Consider the following 18,702-nt stretch of genomic DNA (forward strand, 5'->3'; position numbering starts at 1 on the left):
GGCCCCGGCGGGCGGGGCTGAGCGGGCGTGCTCCGGAAGAGGGAAGGAGCGGGGCGGTGGCATCGGCGACATCGGTATCGGCGACATCGGAATGGCAGCGCGGGGTTCTGCCGGGGATGCCGCTCTGCGCAGCGCGGCCGAGCAGTGGCTGCTCTGGGACAAGGTGAGAGGCGGCGGCGGGACACCCACTTCTACCCCGGGACTCGAGGTGCCGGGACGGGAGGGCCCTGCCGGGTCGCCGGGACCTGGAGAGGGGAGCGAGGTTGTCGCAGGCTCTGAGGTGTCAGGAGGCGTGGGGACAGCCTTGGGTTTTAAACTGTGTCAGCCCTTGGTGCAGCAAAGGCACTTGTTGGGCGCCTTCCCTCTGCGCTCCCTTTTCGTCCGATCCCCCATTGTTAGGGCAGATGATAGAATTTACATATTAAAAGCAGCAATACGTTGATTTGTTGTCTGTCTCTCAGTGTTAAAAATCTCCAGGTATACGCAATATATGCGTGGGCTTGCTTCAAAACCGCTGGGAAATGTGGAATCTGCCCTCCTTTCCTGGTAGTGCCGCTTCATGCTTAGTGGTGACCCTCACTGTCAATAAAATAACTGCTGAATCTTCAATATTGTTTGTTGTCCTTTTTTTTTCTCCCTCTTTTCCTGCTGTTGCTTATGAACACTTTAGCATATGTTGCTTCCTTTCGTGTTAGAGTGCTTAAATGTCCTGACACTCAGATTTGTGTCCAGTTTTGGTCTTGACAGCACCATCCACAGAAGTAAAAGCTTGTCTGTATTTCTTTATGCTACATGTCTAAAGAAATGTCCTGCCATTGTGGTGGTCTGGAAATGCTTACATTAGTTCCCTGCTGCAGTTCCCACTGAGGTGCAGGCCCATATTCATATCTGTAGTTTGATTTTTTTTTTTTACTCCTTAGAAGTATCTCAAGTTTGTTGTGATTCTTCGTTGAAGGTCATTCAACTGGTTAACTGCTCAGTTAGCCAGCTCTGTTTTTAATAATGAGAATGCAGTAGCAAACCAGCTGTACTTTCAGAAATGCCACACCAAATGGCAATAAACTTTTGTGTCTTCTTTTTTTCCAGTTTCATTCATATTGAGAAAACAGTCTGGTTTTAAAGACTGGTTTCAAAACTTCCTTGACTCATCAACTGTTTATTCTGATTATTTAGTGAAGTCTGCAGGAAATCTAATGCATCCCCCTTACAGTATCATTACTGTATCATTTGAAAGGTTAACTCTTTGCTCCCAATTCCATCTCTGGCAGTAATAATTGACACCTGTGTGATACTCACTGCTGACTGCTTGAAAACATGGAGGCATTTTTGTTTCTCAGGGAGCTCTTACATGATGATATTGAGTAACAGAAGAATCCGGTATAACCCTTGTCCGTTTACTCTGATATTAAAAAAAAAGTTTCTTTTTGATGTTTAGAAGTAGGTTAATATTTGATGATGATAAGCTGTAGGTTTCTTACAAAATAATTGTTTGCAAGAACAAGATTGTATGCCTGAAGTCCATCCTGCTGATTTAACAGGAAGTTTCTACCTAGCTGACAATTACTGAGCTCATTACTAGGCTACTCTGTCACTATAGTTGTTGCAGCAATATAGTATTTTTAATTTTTTCTATTAACAATCACAAAATTATGAATAGAAGGTAGCTTCTGTTTTTGTTGAAAATAAAACCTGTTTATTCAGTAGCTGTCCCTCTACTCTAAAACTTTATGGAGGCTCCTGCACTGATAAAGCCTCTTTGGAGGCCTTCCTGTTGGGTATATTAAGGTAACTCAGGTGTTGACAAGCAAATTGTACTGCTGGATATTAACTCTCTAGTGAAAATTCTGCCACCTATATTTGAAGAAATTAGTATTGTCATACTCCTATTCTGAGAGAACCAATGAGAAATTAAAAGAAGCAGCACTTTGTTCTTCAGATAACACTGTGTCACGGTTTAACACTGGCCCAGCAATTAAACCAAGTAACAAATGCTCTCTATTCATCTCTCTCTCCTCCCTGATAAAGAAAGGAGAGAGAATAATGGAGAGAGACTTATGGTTTGGAAACTAAACTACACAGCTTTAATGAAACAGTAATGATAAATAGGAAAAAATACTAAATATATACAAATTTACAGGAAAATTGATCCCACGTTCCTTCTCTCCTTTTCCCCCAATAACTCTCACATCACCACCGAGGCTGCAGGGCAGCCCTGGGAAAGTCCAGGCTGGACTCCTGGAGTCAGCAGCAGTTGGGAGCTGGAGGCAGGAACACACAGATATGGGCTGGCACGGATCAGGACCACAGGCAGTGGAATGGATGGAATCGTTCCAGGATGCTGAAGCAAAACAGGGAATGGGCAAAGAAAGGGAAGCAGGAAAGGCAGAAAGGGCGGGAAGCAGGAAGCTGGCTTGACCCTTGTGATCCCTAAAATTTATTCTGAGTATGATGTGTATGGGATGGAATACTCTGTTTGGTCAATTCTGGCATCTATCTTGTCCGTTCCTCCCCAAAGTAGGGCTGCAGGTGGGACCTCTTTCTTCCTTCTGGAGGGTAAAAGTTTTCCTCAGAGCTGAGCAGTGTCCTTGGCTCTGCACACCGGTCTCTAGCAGTAACTATAAACATCGAGTGTTATCAGTCCCAGAAGCAGACACTGTCTGAGAAACTTGCTGTTAATTTCAGCAAGTGCAAGAGACTTAGCTGAAAGCAAAAGTACACGACAGAAAATCACCTTTATCCTGGCCCAAACCAGGACACACTGGGTCTGTCTTTAGTAGAGATTCAGTGAAGGTTGAGGTTTAGCTTTTTGTTCTGCTTAGAAGAAGTTCGAGATTTTTTCCCTACCTGTATACAATCACATTGTAACGTTCCTAAAATTGAAACAAAATGGGAACAGTCTTGGGCCTGTTACTGTTTAGAGTGTGTGTGTGACAGGAGGGAACAAAGCAAACAACTGAATTTATGCAGTCAGGGTCAATAACAAATGATGTGAACTGAAACTCAAGACTTAGCAGCCACCTGGATAAGTGCAATCATTTAACCAGGCTTGAATAATTGGAGGATCCCTATAGTTTCACAGTAGATACCAAGCCTGAGATATTCTTCTGACAACAACAATAAAAATCTCTTTGGTTGTGAGAGCTCCAGCACAAGTCCAGCTGACCTTCTGTACTGGCATTGTGGCTCCTAGTCTGCCCAGCATCTATACAGATATGTGGAGCATCCACCTAAAGAGATGCCTGTGTCAGGAGTAAGAGACAACTTCTGTGCAAAAAGCTCAGGAAGGGGGCAAAAAAGAGGTGATAGGGCACTAGGCACTGTACAAGGCCTGATGCAAAAGGTGTTTATGTCCAAGGCATAGGCCTGATACTACAGCAAAATGTTCAGGTCAGCTTTCAAAAAGCCTCAACTCTTATTATAGAATATAATGACTATAATAATACAGAATTACATTGGGCATCCTACAAGGCAGTGCCTGTTAAAACATTCTTGGACTGGTAAATTGGTGATTCTTGAGCTGGAAATCAGTGTTTCAAGGGTACCCAATAGCTTACTGCACCCAGGTAACATGATCTTTTTTTATTTTATTTTAATGAGTCCAGCTTGTTCTGCTTTATATAGTTTGCTCATGTGCACCAAAGGTTCTTTAGCTTTCTGAGTGTTTATTTAAATGATGGTGTTTGTCCTGCAGAAGCAGGTGTATAGATCAATGAGTAGGGGATCCAGATCTTGGCCTTAGTTTGATTTCCAGAATGCTTACATCTTCCTATGCAAGTTCTTCTGTGTGCTTACTACTGTGCATGTTCTGCAGCATTTCTTGGAGATGCAGAATTTTTTTTTTCCTAGGATAATATGCCTTCCCTTGCTGTAAGCATACCTAGGTCATCCAAGAAATAGTGAAGTCTTTCACTTGAAGTAGTGAAGTGATTTTTATGAGGACATTTGGCTGACCAGGAATGAAAGCTTATGTCCATTTGGAAATTATAATCTTTGTGCTCCAGTGTAATGTGTGTGTAGTCACGCAGTGACTAACCTGTAGCATGTGTTGCTTCTTCACAGAACACTGTTGCCAGGTGACTGGAGTGTGCCATCTGTCCTGTTGGCTCATCAGTTTTCAAGAAATCAAATATTCAGCTTCACAAAGCATGTGTTATTAAGATTGAGACACTGAGGGTTATTAACACTGAGTGCCATTCTTGGCACAAGGTTATGATTGATTTATTTATTTATTAACTCTACATACAGTGCAATGGAAGTAACAGGTATTTCTTAATCACCAGCTTAACTTGTACGTTTAGAATTCTTATTATGATGTGATTACAAAATTTCTACAAAAAAGAAAGGTACTTTTTTGTTTATTTTTGTGGTTTTTCTAGAACAAGAAAGTATTGAAATAGACATATGGGATTCTTTTCCCAAAATGTGATATATACACTGCTTTCAAGGCACCTTGCTCACTTAAAGAGATAAATGTAAAATAAGTACTACTTGAGACTGTACTAACATAAAATTAGGAAGGTGTAGCAGAAGTGGTGTGTAATGTTTTGATACTTAAAAAACCTGGTACAGCAGAAACTGGGAAAGAAAGTAAATTCTGTTAGGAAGCCTAAGGTTATTAAAACAAACAAAACCTTTTCTAGAATATCTTAATTTTGTATTTACAGAACCCCAAAACGTCTGCAATAGTGAAGCAACTGCTTGCTGAAGGAAATGCCAGGGAACTGCAGAAATACTTTGGCTCACGTATGGAGTTTGGCACAGCAGGACTTAGAGCTGCCATGGGAGCAGGGATTTCCCACATGAATGACCTGACTATTATCCAGACAACCCAGGTACTGTGCTCAACACTCTGTCACTTAACTCTCTGGGTCTGTGAATGCAAAAGCCTCCTTTATAACAAGCAAATGTGTATTCTGTGGAAGTACCAATTTTTTACTATTCCTACAGTTTTCAGAAGCCATTAAAATGATAATTATGAGCTTAGTGCTGATCTCAGAAAGCAAGCAGAGAGAAGCTATTTAAAGAAGTTGTTTTCCATATTTGATTTGCAATTGAATTTATATACAGTTAAGCTCTAGTGGATCAGTTGGTCCTGATGTAATCACTGCCAGAATCCCCACAGGTTGTCAGCATTTGGCTAAGCTTTGTGTACTTGAGGCATAAATTTACATAAATAAAGTGAAGCTCTATTTATGTTTATAGGTCCTAAATTAGATATACTTTGGAAGAACTTAAACAAAGCCTAGAACCTTAACTTACTGCAGCTTGAATTGGTGGTGTATCATGTCCTAAACACATTGTTATTAAGAGTGAGATTGAGTTAAGAAATGAAGAGACTTTTGTTAACAAAACTGAAATATTGGCCAGTGGTTCTCTTCTTCGAGACCTAATACAGCTAAATCACTTGTCCAAATCTGCGATTTGGAATAATCATGTTAACTCTTTCTTTCTGGACTTGATACTAATTTTCTGAAAAGCCCTTAAATGCTTTCCTGCTTCACTATATTGATTTCAAGATTTTTTATATTTCTTGGTATTTATTTGCCTTCGACAAACTGAGTCCAAACCCAGTTCCGTGAGATGTTATATGCTCAGCTTTTCTAATACATCAAAATCTTAGCAATCATCTTAATGCAGTGATAAAGATTGGGCTGACCAGGTGGATTTGCTGTTGTCTCCAGGGATTTTGCAGATACCTTGAGAAGAATTTCAGTGACCTGAAAAAGAGAGGAGTTGTGATTGGTTTTGATGCTCGTGCCCACCTTTCCAGTGGAGGTAGTAGCAAAAGGTATTTTTTAGGTTTTAAGTATTTCACAGATGTCTTGTGTGATCCATTATCAGTTTATAGCTGTTTCAACAGTATTTTCTATCTGTAGAGTGAATTAAGGTGAGTGATTTATAACATTTTTATATTCTGTTGGTGCCAAAGCAGTTCTTAGAGTTGTGCTATGTGTGTTGGGAATAGGGAGCAAACACATTTAAATTTGGTCTGTGTAATAATTTGAGGTTCATTTATGTTTGAGAGTTGATTTTTTAAAAAATTATTTGCATTTATTTTAGTGGAAGTGAGGGGAAAAAAGCTGTGAATACTAGGCAGTCCATTGATAAGAAAATGAGTATATTTCCAAGTATATTTCTTTTCTTGTTATTTAGGTTTGCAAGACTTGCTGCTAATACCTTCATCAGTCAAGGGGTTCCAGTTTATCTGTTCTCTGATGTAACACCAACTCCTTTTGTGGTAGGTTTCTCCATTATATCTTTTTATAGACACACAAGCTCTGTCAGGTGTCAAAAAATTAATACTTACATTAAGGAAAAGTAGAAAAAATACTTCAGACTTTTTAAGCTTCACCTACAGTTAGTCCTGTGCTTATTTGGCTATATTTAGTTTACGAAATCCACAGCAAGACAAGGAAGAAGCTTAATGGAATATCTGTGATGGTGGGATGTGTTTCTCTTCATTTCTGCTTTCAGGCTGATAGCTTAGAAAAAATAATTCCTTGATGGCAGGGGAGTCTGAAACTTAAGTACCTGAAACATATGCAAACATTTAGTCTTGTGGTTTGTTTTTTGAAGTTTTTATGTTTTTTGTGTTGGTTGATTGGTTTGGCTGCATTAAAAACAAAAAAACAAAAACAAACAAAAAACCCCCACAAAAAAACAAACAAAACCAAAACAAAACAAAAAAACCCAACCACAAACAAAGCAATTTCTGGGATATTGAATTCTGAGGAGCACTTTTAAGTAGCAGGTTGTTGGGGTTAGACCGGGAGTGTGTCCGCACTTACACCTTGGGGTCAGTAGGTGTCAGTGCTCTAAAGCGATAAAGAAAACCCCTATTTTTGCGCTAAAAGCAACAGTTTCTGCCGGTACCAGTTGTTCCAGTGAGTGCTGCAAACAGAACACTGGGAGGTGAATACTTTCTATGTAACATTGACACAAAATTTATGTCAAATTCTTCATAATGCAGCTTGAAGCAGTGTTGCTAGAGCTGCAGTTTAATAGCACTTGCTATTAAATAGAGAGCCAGGAGTAAATTCAAGCTGAACATCCGGTAACAAATGATGCTTCCTTTTTCATTCACTCCCTCTGCTCTGGGATAATTTGTAAGAGCTCTGTCCAAAACAATTATCTTTTGAACCATGATGGAGTAGTGGCTCTCAAAGCCCACTGTAGATGAGACTATTCCAGCTGTAATTCTCTACCCTATGCAGATTTCTTGTCACTACCCCAACAGACTTTGCACTCTTAAAGCCTCGGGTATCTCAAGTTGTTCTACAGTAAGCAACATGTACACTGGCTTTGTTTCTATAAAACATTGCTCTGAAGATCCACAAAGTGTCTGAAACAATGCTAAAAATATATGAAGGGGAAAATGCATGAGAAAAAGCAAAGTTGTGCCCTTGTGGACTCTAATGGAGGCAGGACTGCTTAGCTGCTGCTTTAAGGAGTCAGTCTGCAGGAATCATGTCCAGGATTTCTTCTGGTTCAACAGTATGGATGTATTGTATATGCATGAAAATAAATAATGTATAACATTTTGCACATTCCACTTAAGATAACTTTGTCTTGTTACAGCCATACACAGTGACTCACCTGAAGCTTTGTGCTGGAATTATGGTAACAGCTTCCCATAATCCAAAACAAGATAATGGCTACAAGGTATTCCAATATGAATCTATTTTCTGGTTTGTTTGGTTTTTTTCCCTCTGACTTATTTCCATTTAGAGGTGCCAATAGTATTATATATGGTTCCTATCATGTTGTGGACCAAATTAATTGATAGTTTTGGTTTTGGGGTCTCTACAGATGTATTTAAAGCTAGTAGCATGTTATACTAATAATTAAAATTGTAGCTCTGAAAAGCTACATAGTCATACCAGGAAGAAAGTCATACCAGAGTATGCTTTGGAAAACTTTTAAATATTAACTGACCTTTTTTCAATCACTTCTTTAATTCATTATTTTAAAGTATCCCCTTACTTTTACAATTCCAGATAATTAAAAATATGTTAAACCTAATAAGCTGCTTGTACAAAACCTTCTGAATAAATTCCATTTACTTCATATAGTACATTTTTCTTTTGCTAAGTGACACAATTATCAGTGGGACTTTTTCTCTATTATGGAATTCTGCTTTTCACTGAAAAACATGGTTGAGCTGCCTGTATGCCAATCCTATAGCTGGACTAGTTGTAGACAGACTTTTCCAAAATCAAAAAACTGAAGTTGAGAGTTTTTTTGGGGTTTTTTTTGTCTTTTTAGTAGGAAAACAATGCATTAGCTTGGATTATTTCTTGCTGCCTCTTCTTTCAGAACTTCATGTCTGTTTAAAATTACATTTTTTAAATATTTCGTGTGTTGGTCTTGTTAGATTGTTTATATGTTTTATTAATTTTTAAAACAACTTTGTGTTTTCCTAATGTTTTGTTATTTGGGCCACACATGTCCATGGCACAGATGCTGTTAGGTATCTTTCCTTAAGCTTATGGTCTGTAAGCCATGAGTTGGAGGAAGTGTGCAAACAACAATAAGAAGTAAAACATAAGTACACCTCTTCCAGCATGGGTACACAATCAACCAAAAGGAGAAAACTACAAGTAAAAAACATCTTAAAAGTTAGTCGAATTTGTGCTTGCTGTTATGGTAGCACTGCTGCTATTGGCAGCTCCAAAGTTTTGGGGCCTTTCTCCTTTTTTTTTTTTTTTTGTGTGTGTGATAAATATGTTTCAGTTGTGCACACTTTTTTCTTCTTCAGAATTCTTCTATATATAATGATTTTACCTAAACAAATCTGAAAGAAAGTATATAAATTATCATGGGCAAGTTATCAATCCCAAGGCTGGTAGACAGGCTGACAGTTGATATAAATGAGTTGGGGTTTGTTTCGTGTCTCATTATGGATTTTGATAGCCTCTGATAAAATTGAACACATAAAAATGAAAATGGGATGTGAGAGGAAACACTGAGAATAAGAACTGAGGAGTACTCTGGGTATACTTGAGCATCTCATCCAACAAAAAGAAAATAACAAAGCTGTCCTACAACATTAGTGACCAAAATAATCTCTTACCCTACTTTTTATTTAGGTTTACTGGGAAAATGGTGCTCAGATCATTTCTCCTCATGACAAAGGAATTTCTCAGGCCATTGAGGAGAACCAAGAGCCGTGGGCTCAGGCTTGGGATGACAAAGTGATTGACAGCAGCCTGCTACTTCATGATCCATATGCCACTGTCAATAAGGAATATTTCAAAGACATACAGAAACAGTGCTTTTACAGGTAAATGGGACTAACTTCCTTAAGAATATGGGATTTTCCATCTAATACATCAGCATGGTGGTTTAATTTGACCAAAGCCTGGGCAGTCACGATCCTCCCATAATCCAGTTCTGTCTGTGCTTACTTATCTTCTGTGGCAGTGGCAGCTGTGTGGTGACATAGTAAAGCAGTGTATAAAGCTATCCTGTCCGAAATCTAACCCAGCAGAGTGAGCAATTTGCTTTTCATGATATCATCTGCCTGTATTAGCAGGACCACACGTCAGCCAAATGCCACAGCAAGACTGGGGTTTTCTTGTGCAGCTCAGGGTGAGCCTAAGGGCTGACACTGGTGGTCCAGCTCCATGTTGGGGAATCACTGCCTTGAAATGAACTTCTAAAAGGGAAGGTGAACAGGCTGTTAAGGCAGTTCTGGAACAAAGACATCTTGTTCTGTCACTCCAGCCTTGCATGTGCTCCTCGTAGCCTTGGGCACCTTGTACAATCATCTGTCACTTGCTCAATAACAAAATCAGTTGGGTTTTTCTCTTTGTGATTAGCAAACAGAATCAGTTTATTAGATGATACCTCTAGATCTGCTTATTCACATCAAAGTTTCAACCACCAGTACCCATGTTCTTGCTCTTGCTAAAAATGAAGTCAGAATTACCAGAAGGTTAGGGCTATGTAAGAAATTATGCTGCTTTTTCAGAACCAGAGTTAAATGTCTCCTTAGGATTTTGCATGCCTTTAGGTTATGTTCTAAGCTTTAAGTAATGGACTTCATAAAAATGACTGTGCTCAAATGAGCCATGCTGCTGTCAGTTCACTGTGTTCACAGTCTTTGGAGCTGGCTTAAATGATAGAGCTGGGGATGAAGAGTCTTACTATTCAGTTGTTGTTTTGTTTTTTTTTCCACTTGCCCTCTTTGGGATACATAGTGTGTGCCATCTTTCTTATTCCAGTGATCTGTATGTAGTGGGACATTAGATACTAAGAGTGAATCACATTGCTGATAAATGAGGCCAAGCCAATTTTCTAAGCCTTTACCTTCAAAATCTGACCTTCTTTAATTGATAATTCTGTGATACAGAATATTGTATCGCACATGTCTCCAAACACAGACAGTTTTGTGCATAATATTCTTCCATATCCAAGTTTACTGTTACTCTTTTATTTCAGGAATATAAACAAGGCAACAAACCTGAAATTTGTTCACACTTCTGTGCACGGCGTAGGTCATAAATTTGTGCAGTTGGCCTTCAAGGCATTTGACCTTAGCCCTCCTTTTGCTGTTCCGGAGCAGAAGGATCCTGATCCAGAATTTCCCACAGTGAAGTATCCAAACCCTGAAGAAGGCAAAGGTGTCCTGGTAAGCAGATATTTTTTTTAAATAGTTGCAATGTCTTTCTGATAACATTTTCTTTCTGCCAGCAGTCATAGCTATAAATATTGGTTGAAGGTCTATTTTGTTTCTGTTTTCATAGCCTTAAATTTAGTGATGAGTTAGCTGAAATTTATATCTCTCTGAAACAATTTCATAATAGTTAGCTAGAACTTTAGTCTGCTGTCTAACAGAATGGGCAGCATCTGCCCACAGAACAAAGTGATACAGTTTCTTTTAAAATAATAAATACTTTTTAGAAAAAATCTTTTGGATTTTGGTAAGTTCCTACAGTTCACATCTGAAATCTAAATTGTTCTGCTATAAACACTAGGATGGGACAGGGGAAGTCCTGACAAGTGAAAATATTACTGGGAATATATAACACTCATCTGGTCTTGCTTACCTCTTTTCCAGACATTGTCTTTTGCTTTGGCTGAAAAAGATGGGGCAAAAATCATTTTAGCAAATGATCCTGATGCTGACCGACTTGCAGTGGCAGAGAAACAAGAGAGGTATGGTAATAAAGAAATTAAAACCATCTACATTTTTTACTAAGCTTATTTGGGGGATTCTTGCAGCCTGTGTTGCAGAGGAAGATAGAACAGTTACAGTAGAAATTTTATATAAATGTTAGAGAACTGTATGAAGCACATACAGTGCTATGACCACAGTGGGGGCAGTAAGTGATTAACATTAGATGTTCTACAAAAGCCTGAATGAATATCTGGCACTTGCTGGACTTGAGGCATGCACAGAAGCACATGAATTCTTGTGATTCTGCTATTCCTTTTTAAAGGTAGGTTTTTAGTTAGAATTTTTCCACAGAAGACTAAAAACATTCTTTTATACTGTCTTCATTTAATAACAACTTGAATATTCAGGAGATCCTTTATAGTTCCTGATAATCTTAGGAATAGAGAATATTCCTGTTCTTTAGTGTTAACTCCTTTCTCAAATACTGTTAAGACCATGCATTTTATTAATCTTTAGATGATTCAGGCCTCTTGCTTAGTTCCCCACTTTAATGCATAACGCTACGCACCTGCATTACACTTTAAGCATTGTCAGTGTTTGATACTTCCCAGTATAGGTGTTTGTACTCTGTCCTTTAAGGAGTATCTGCATTATTTACCTATGTATACCCTATCAAAGAATGGGATCACAGAAAGTAAACTTGCTCAAATGGGGACTTCTTGTAAATTTTTCATGTGTATGGAATGTGTAACCTGTAATTGTGATGCAATACTGCCATGCCCTTATTTCATGTCCCTGATATCCTGTACTTCTGCAATTGTTTGCACTTATGTATTGTGGTTACATTTGACCTCTATTCCAAAACCCCAGTAAAAGGAGACAGTGCAGATATCCATTTTGCTTACCACTTAACCTCTATTGTAGCAGCTCCAGAAGCAGTGGTGTTTCCTTTGGGGTTTTGGGGCTTTTTTAACTCCTTATCCTCATGGCACTAACTGAGGAGGCTTTTCTCTCTAAAAGAAGAGTGAGCCAACTGGCATTCTACTGTATGTTTGGCAGTGTTAGCTGGAATGTCCTTATTTTAGTATTTTTTGCATGTGCCAGCCTCAGTTGACAATTCATTGTTGACAAAAAAGCAATAAAAAGTTCGTTTTTTCCTAGGGATGAGGGGTTAGAACAAGAACATAAAATCACTCATAGTTTTTAGGTGCTTTTGGTCTAAAAGCTCAGAGCTATCAGACCTGGAGAGAGGGTGTTGGTTGATTGTGTTTAATAGCTACTGAGAGTGTGGTGCTCTCCTTCTGCCACCTCTTCACTAATCATTTAGCCAGTCTTAGTTGTCTCCTAACTTTTGGTCCTGTGTCCCCCTCTCAAACTTCTGCTGTAGCTGCTCATACACTAATTGAGTATTAATATAGGCTTCTACAGTATCTGTACTTCTTCTTTGACAGAAACTCCTGCTAGAGCACACTCTCTCAGCACTCTTACACTAAGTTGTCGCTGTGCATTGCTTTGTGCCTGTTGGCATCAGTAAAGCAGGAGACTGAGTCTGCTTCTCTCTCACAACAGGTACTGTTTCTGTAGGTCTGGATTTTTGTCAGTTTGGCAGTGTCTTTGTCCCCTTTTGTGAATGGAAATTTTGGAGCAATTTTGGCATCTGTCTCTTGCTTTTTCCTTCAATTTTACTTGTTTAAGCAACAGGTTAATGGGGTTTTTTAATATGTTGGAGATTTTTTGCAATCCTCCTCAATGGCCAATTGATGTATTTTGTGATTAAATAAGAAGCGTTTGTCAGTGAGTCAACTAAAAATACTGATCACTTGAAAACTGTATTTTCAGTGTCCGTGCTTGTCTTAATGATGGATTTTATACTTTGTCTGCTGAATATTTTTGTTTTACTTAAAATATGCTGCAAATATCACTGTTTCATCATTGAATAAATTCAGAAACTGGTATGTATGATGGAGGAGGAAGGTAACCACTTCAGAATGTTTTGGGGGAAGAATTATTTTCTTCATTCACAATGAATACATAATATCTTATTACTGCTACCTGGAATTCAAATGCAGTGGTTTTATTTGCTAGTGTTCAGGTATGGAAGAATCAGTAGATTTTTTTTTTTTCCAGTATTAACCTTTGAATTCATATGTATTCCGTTGGTTTTTTCCGTACAGTGGTGAATGGAAACTGTTTTCTGGAAATGAGCTGGGAGCCCTTTTAGGCTGGTGGATCTTCACTTGCTGGAAAAATAACAATAGGGATACTCGTGCCATTAAAGATGTCTACATGTTATCCAGTACTGTTTCTTCCAAAATCCTGAGAGCAATTGCACTAAAGGAAGGTTTTCACTTTGAGGTAAGCTTTTAGATGTTATTCCATATTCTTTTATTTGCTTACCTACACAGAGTCATATCTTTGAAAAACGTGGCTTTTGCTTTTAATGCCTTTTTCTCTCCTTACTGCTGTAGGAAACACTGACAGGTTTCAAGTGGATGGGCAACCGAGCCAAACAGCTCATGGACCAGGGCAAAGCTGTTCTGTTTGCATTTGAGGAGGCTATAGGTAAGAAACAGAATATTATGCTCAAGTATCCTGTCAAACACTGAAAGTAGGACTATTGCAAAAAATGGCAAAGAAAAGGTGCCCTTAAGACAATTGGGTGTATTTCCAGTGAGTATTCAATATCATCCACTTGGATTATTAGTTTTAATCCTTTATATCTGCTGAGCACAGGATATTATGATGTGCACTAGGTGCATGTATCTTCAGTATCATGCCTATGTAGACTTGGACTGCAAATTCTGCACAAGCTATTTAAAAAAAGCAACCAGACAAATTTTTCAGACTTCAAGTTGAGTCTGTTTACCTCACAGTTTTAAGCTTAGTTTAATGTGAATAACATAAAGTAAGAACTCAGCCAGATTATACTTGTAAACTGGAAAGCTATTAATAAAAGCTATGAAATTGTGAGAAGGAAGTTGTAAAGCTATAATGCTGTTTCTTTGGTATCTCAGAACCTGAAAACTGGAGCAAAGGTGACTAATTTCATGGATAATTATCAGTGTTGCCATATGCTACCATGTAAGGGTAATCACATTTGAGAAAAACTGCTATACTTGCATTGCTCCTGCAGTGAGGCATTTCTCTTTCATGAGAGCTCAAAAAATATTTAGGAGCATCTGGCACTGATACAATACAGATCTGTCTCTATACTGAAATTCTATTAAAATACTTTGCTTATGAAAATTAACACTGATAAGAAGATAAAAGTTTTCCATTTGTGGTTTAACTCTTAAAATGCCTGAGCTATGGTTATATGCATTTCTCCTTTAAAAGATGTTGGTTTGATTAACTTCTCCCTCATTTTAAAATACATTAAAATACATCAAATATATATATATATTTTTGGTTTAGGTTATATGTGCTGTCCTGCTGTTTTGGACAAAGATGGTGTCAGTGCTGCTGTTATAACTGCAGAGATGGCAAGCTTTTTGGCAACCAGGAATTTGTCATTGTCTCAGCAGCTGAAAGCTGTCTATGATGAGTGAGTTCAATTATAATAATTTCAGTTTTTCTCCATTCCACATAGCACAGTTATGGGTGGTATATATTTCTAATAGAGACCCAACAGCAACCTACAATATATGAAGAAATAAAAATTGGGTTATTTGTATATAGTAGTTACAAATAATCTTCTAGAAAGCACTCCTGCCTCATGCCTGAATACATTTATGTCAAGGATTTTTAAAACCTATAATACAACGTTACTAATTCCCTATAAGTTAATAAAATTTTTGAAGTATTTTTTGAGGTTCACTTGTCTGGAAGGTTTCTGCCTTTTGGGAAGTTTGCTTTTGCTCTTTTACAGAGGATTGGCCTGTTTTTCAGCCAGCAATATTGCTGCATTGTAGAAGTTATAGTGCCTTTTGCTGCTTAAAAGTGCCAGATGCACAAACTCATTGATGGCAGAATGAGTCTAAGTAGCTCTGGCATATTTATGCTACTCATGGAAGCCAACTTGCTTCTGCTCTGCTTGCAGGGCTACTTCTAATTAAATTATTCCTAGTTTGCTCTAACGTTAGGCTTTTTATTATATTGTTCTGTCTTTTTGATGGATAGTATAAGTTGCTTGTTCTTTCTTTTTTGGCTACTGAATACTGAGATTTGAGCAGATTGTGCAGAAGACTGACTAACTATTGGCTATATACAGCTGGGTATAATTCTGAGAGGTTTTAATGAAGCACTGCTTTTATTCTGTTCTTGTTTAACATGCTCAAAGACCTACAGAGATCAATAGCAAAAAAACCTATTGGATTTCGTGGGGCATGGATTTTTTTTATTTTTTTTTTTGTCATGAGGGGTTTAGGTTGTTTGTTTTAAAGGAGGGACCAATACAGGCTGGCTGACAATTCTCCACCTCCTCATGTCTTGGACACTAAAAAAGGAGTGATGAAACCTGCAGGGACCCATGGAAAACTCCAGCCTTGGTGCTGCTTTTTCCAGCCCTCATTTGTATGCAGCACTGTAGCCATGATTGTCTCATCCACTGCTTAAGAAGAAATCAAGTGGCAATGACTTGCTGAAATACTGCATAAATAAATTGTGGGATTTAGCAGCTATTATACATGGCAGAAGGTTAGGTGCGTTCAAGAAACTGTAATATAAATGCAGGAAAGAGGAATTCCTGACTAGAGCTGCAAATATAGCATTAGACATGAGAATTGCCTTAATTATTAGTAGCTGGGAGTGTCTATTAAAAGAAATATCCTTCCTGGGCTCATGCTTTGTTTTTTTAATACTAACTCAGTAAACACCTGCTTCAGGTTGCCCTCAGTAACAGAGTATTTAGTTGAGTGGCACTTAGCTCTTCCCCAGCACCACTGTGTACATAGCCACTGAAGAGGACACTCAAAGTCAGAGCTTATTTAGTGTAAAAGCAGTCTGTAGATACACCTCAAATATGTCACTGCACATAGTCACTGTTTGCAGAAAAACTACAGATACAGGGAAGGTACAAGCCTGCATTATTAAATTGATACTTGATAACTAGAACTGAAGAGGGGTACTGGGCGTTTTTTGTGGTTCTGTCTGGTCTCGTCTTCAAGGCAATAATGACATCTTTTTTTTTCATCTGGTTTAGCAGTAAACTGTCTCATTTTCAATCCTAAAAAGGAAAAGGTGTCAGTGCAGAAGTTTCTTTGATGTATGTAAACAATTAAGCAGTTGAGGTCTGTTTAAAATGGTTAGGGGATAAACTGAGGCTGCAGCTGGGTGACCATAAACATAGATTCTTGCTTTATAGAGGGTTGTATAATATGTATGGTGTACAATTCTTAAGACCATTGCTTCTTCAATTCATCAATATTGTGTTTTCACAGATATGGCTTCCATATTACCAAAGCTTCATATTTCATCTGTCATGATCCTAAAGTTATACAACAGCTTTTTGACAACCTTAGAAATTTTGATGGAAAAAACACATACCCAAAAACTTGTGGTAGATTTAAAGTTTCTGGAGTAAGGGATCTAACTACTGGGTACGACAGCAGCCAGCCTGATCAAAAAGCTGTAAGTATATTTTTAAAATTATATATGAATTGTATTAGTATGTATTTACACATATAAAAAAATCTATAAAGAAACACTCTAAACATAATGTTACATCTTGAGTCTTAAAATAAATTAGATTGGGGATGATTGTTTTGCCTTGGTGGGACAAAATGAAAGTTGGGGAAAGGGAGAGGATTGTGGTTTCCTGGTTGATTTGGGGGTGTTTTTTCTCTCCAAGATGACAGTCTGTAAAGAGAGGTTAGAGGATCTTGCTGTCTTCCTACAGCAATCTTGCATTATTTTGTTTTAAGTGTAAGATAAACTGCCTGCTGAGATGGGGCTTTGGGTTCTTTAGTTTTTACACAATTCATGTATCTTTTCCTCCTGGGAAATGTCATCACAGAGCAAGTTCTATTTGCAACAAAAATGTTGACTAGATTGAAATGAGCTACCTGGCAGTAATGTACTGGTACCACATTCTAGGCTGAGAGTAAGGCTGGCATTTGCCTGTTGTCACCTCAAGAACGTGGTGTTGAAGAAAATGGAACAAAGCTTCATTTTACCTGATTCTTTGTTATATGATATGAAGTAATGGGTTTTGTCTTCAGTTCATTATATATAGTCACTTTTCAAGCTTTTAAAACATTATTCTGCTCTTTCTAGATACTGCCTACTAGTAAAAGTAGCCAAATGATAACATTCACTTTTGCTAATGGAGGAGTGGCCACAATGAGAACCAGTGGGACAGAACCAAAAATCAAATACTATTCTGAACTTTGTGCACCTCCTGGAAACAGGTATTGTCACTTTCATCAGTAAATGCAGTGTAATAGGGGCTGTGTGGCTTTTTTGAGGTGCTTTGGTGGGGGAGGGTCTCCGTGCTCAAATATTACTACAGTTGTTATTTTAGCAGAAGTATTTGTATAGGCTTTAATTCTTTATTTCAGTTTTTCTTTGAAAGCTTTGTTGATGCAATCTTGTAACAGAAATTCCTTTGGACTTGGTTTCACGGCCAGTAAAAACAACATGAAGAAAAACATTCTGCCTTAAATGATAGTAGAATCATTCACTCTCTTTTTACATACTTTGAACTTACTTCAAGTTACTTCAAGTTACTTTGAACTTACATAACTATATGTACAGAGTTTTAATATATTTTAAATATATATTAAAATATATATTAAAATATACTTAATATATTTTAAACCCCTTTGTGTTTAATAGGCTTGACAATAGCCTTGGAAATCATAGTCTTAAAGATAAGCGATTATTAACTTGTAACTAATTCTTTCTCACTGATGAAATTTAATCTGAAAGTACTATTACAAGTATAGGAGTTACATTTCTAATCCTATGCATTTAGCAATAGAAGATTTAAACTCAAACTGGCTGTTCTATTTTAGATTATGTTGCAGGCTTATGTTTCTCTATAGCCTTAAGTATCTTCATGCACATCAGTTGCATGTGAACATCAGTGCATTACCATAAGAAATCAAGTGTATTTACTTCTAGCATAAATATAAAATGTTTGTCTAAAACAACGCAACATACTTAGAAATTCCTCAGACTGCAAACATTTGCTTTTTAGCTTCTCCACTGTGACTCTGTGTTCTCTATTTGTGTGGATTTTGTTTCTCAGTGACATTGAGCAGCTGAAGAAGGAACTAGATGAATTGGTCTACGCTCTTGAAAAACACTTCTTTCAACCAGAAAAAAATAATCTTCAACGAAAGACTGAGTAAAAAGCAAAATGACTACCTTAGTTGTTTTTTGCAGCATTAGAAGTGCATTATTTAAGAAGTAAGGATTTTTAGGACCAAACATCTGAGAGTTCAGACTAAAAAGACTTCTGCTTTTATCAAGAGTTACTCTGGGTACTCTTGGATCTAGTGTCTTATTTTGGAAGGAAAATACCTCCACCCTTCAAGGACGAAAAGACCACAATCAGTTAAACTAAGGACTTTGGGAACCAAAAGCTGACTGCAAATATCTTTCAATCAAAACTTGTTTTAATTAAATATTAGAAGTAA

The 18,702-nt window shown here is 37.8% G+C and overlaps 1 protein-coding gene across 1 annotated transcript; it reads left to right on the forward strand.

Moving 5' to 3' along the window:
* On the forward strand, nt 1–18,702 carry PGM2 (phosphoglucomutase 2). The gene is made up of 14 exons (XM_030449540.1): nt 1–163; nt 4,665–4,832; nt 5,682–5,788; nt 6,154–6,238; nt 7,579–7,662; nt 9,090–9,283; nt 10,444–10,633; nt 11,063–11,160; nt 13,297–13,477; nt 13,591–13,684; nt 14,537–14,666; nt 16,501–16,690; nt 17,336–17,469; nt 18,312–18,702. The coding sequence occupies exons 1-14, from the start codon at nt 92–94 to the stop codon at nt 18,412–18,414; spliced, it is 1,830 nt and encodes a 609-aa protein (XP_030305400.1). The 5' UTR covers nt 1–91; the 3' UTR covers nt 18,415–18,702.

Source organism: Calypte anna, chromosome 4A, assembly GCF_003957555.1.
Source record: "Calypte anna isolate BGI_N300 chromosome 4A, bCalAnn1_v1.p, whole genome shotgun sequence".
Taxonomy (NCBI): domain Eukaryota; kingdom Metazoa; phylum Chordata; class Aves; order Apodiformes; family Trochilidae; genus Calypte; species Calypte anna.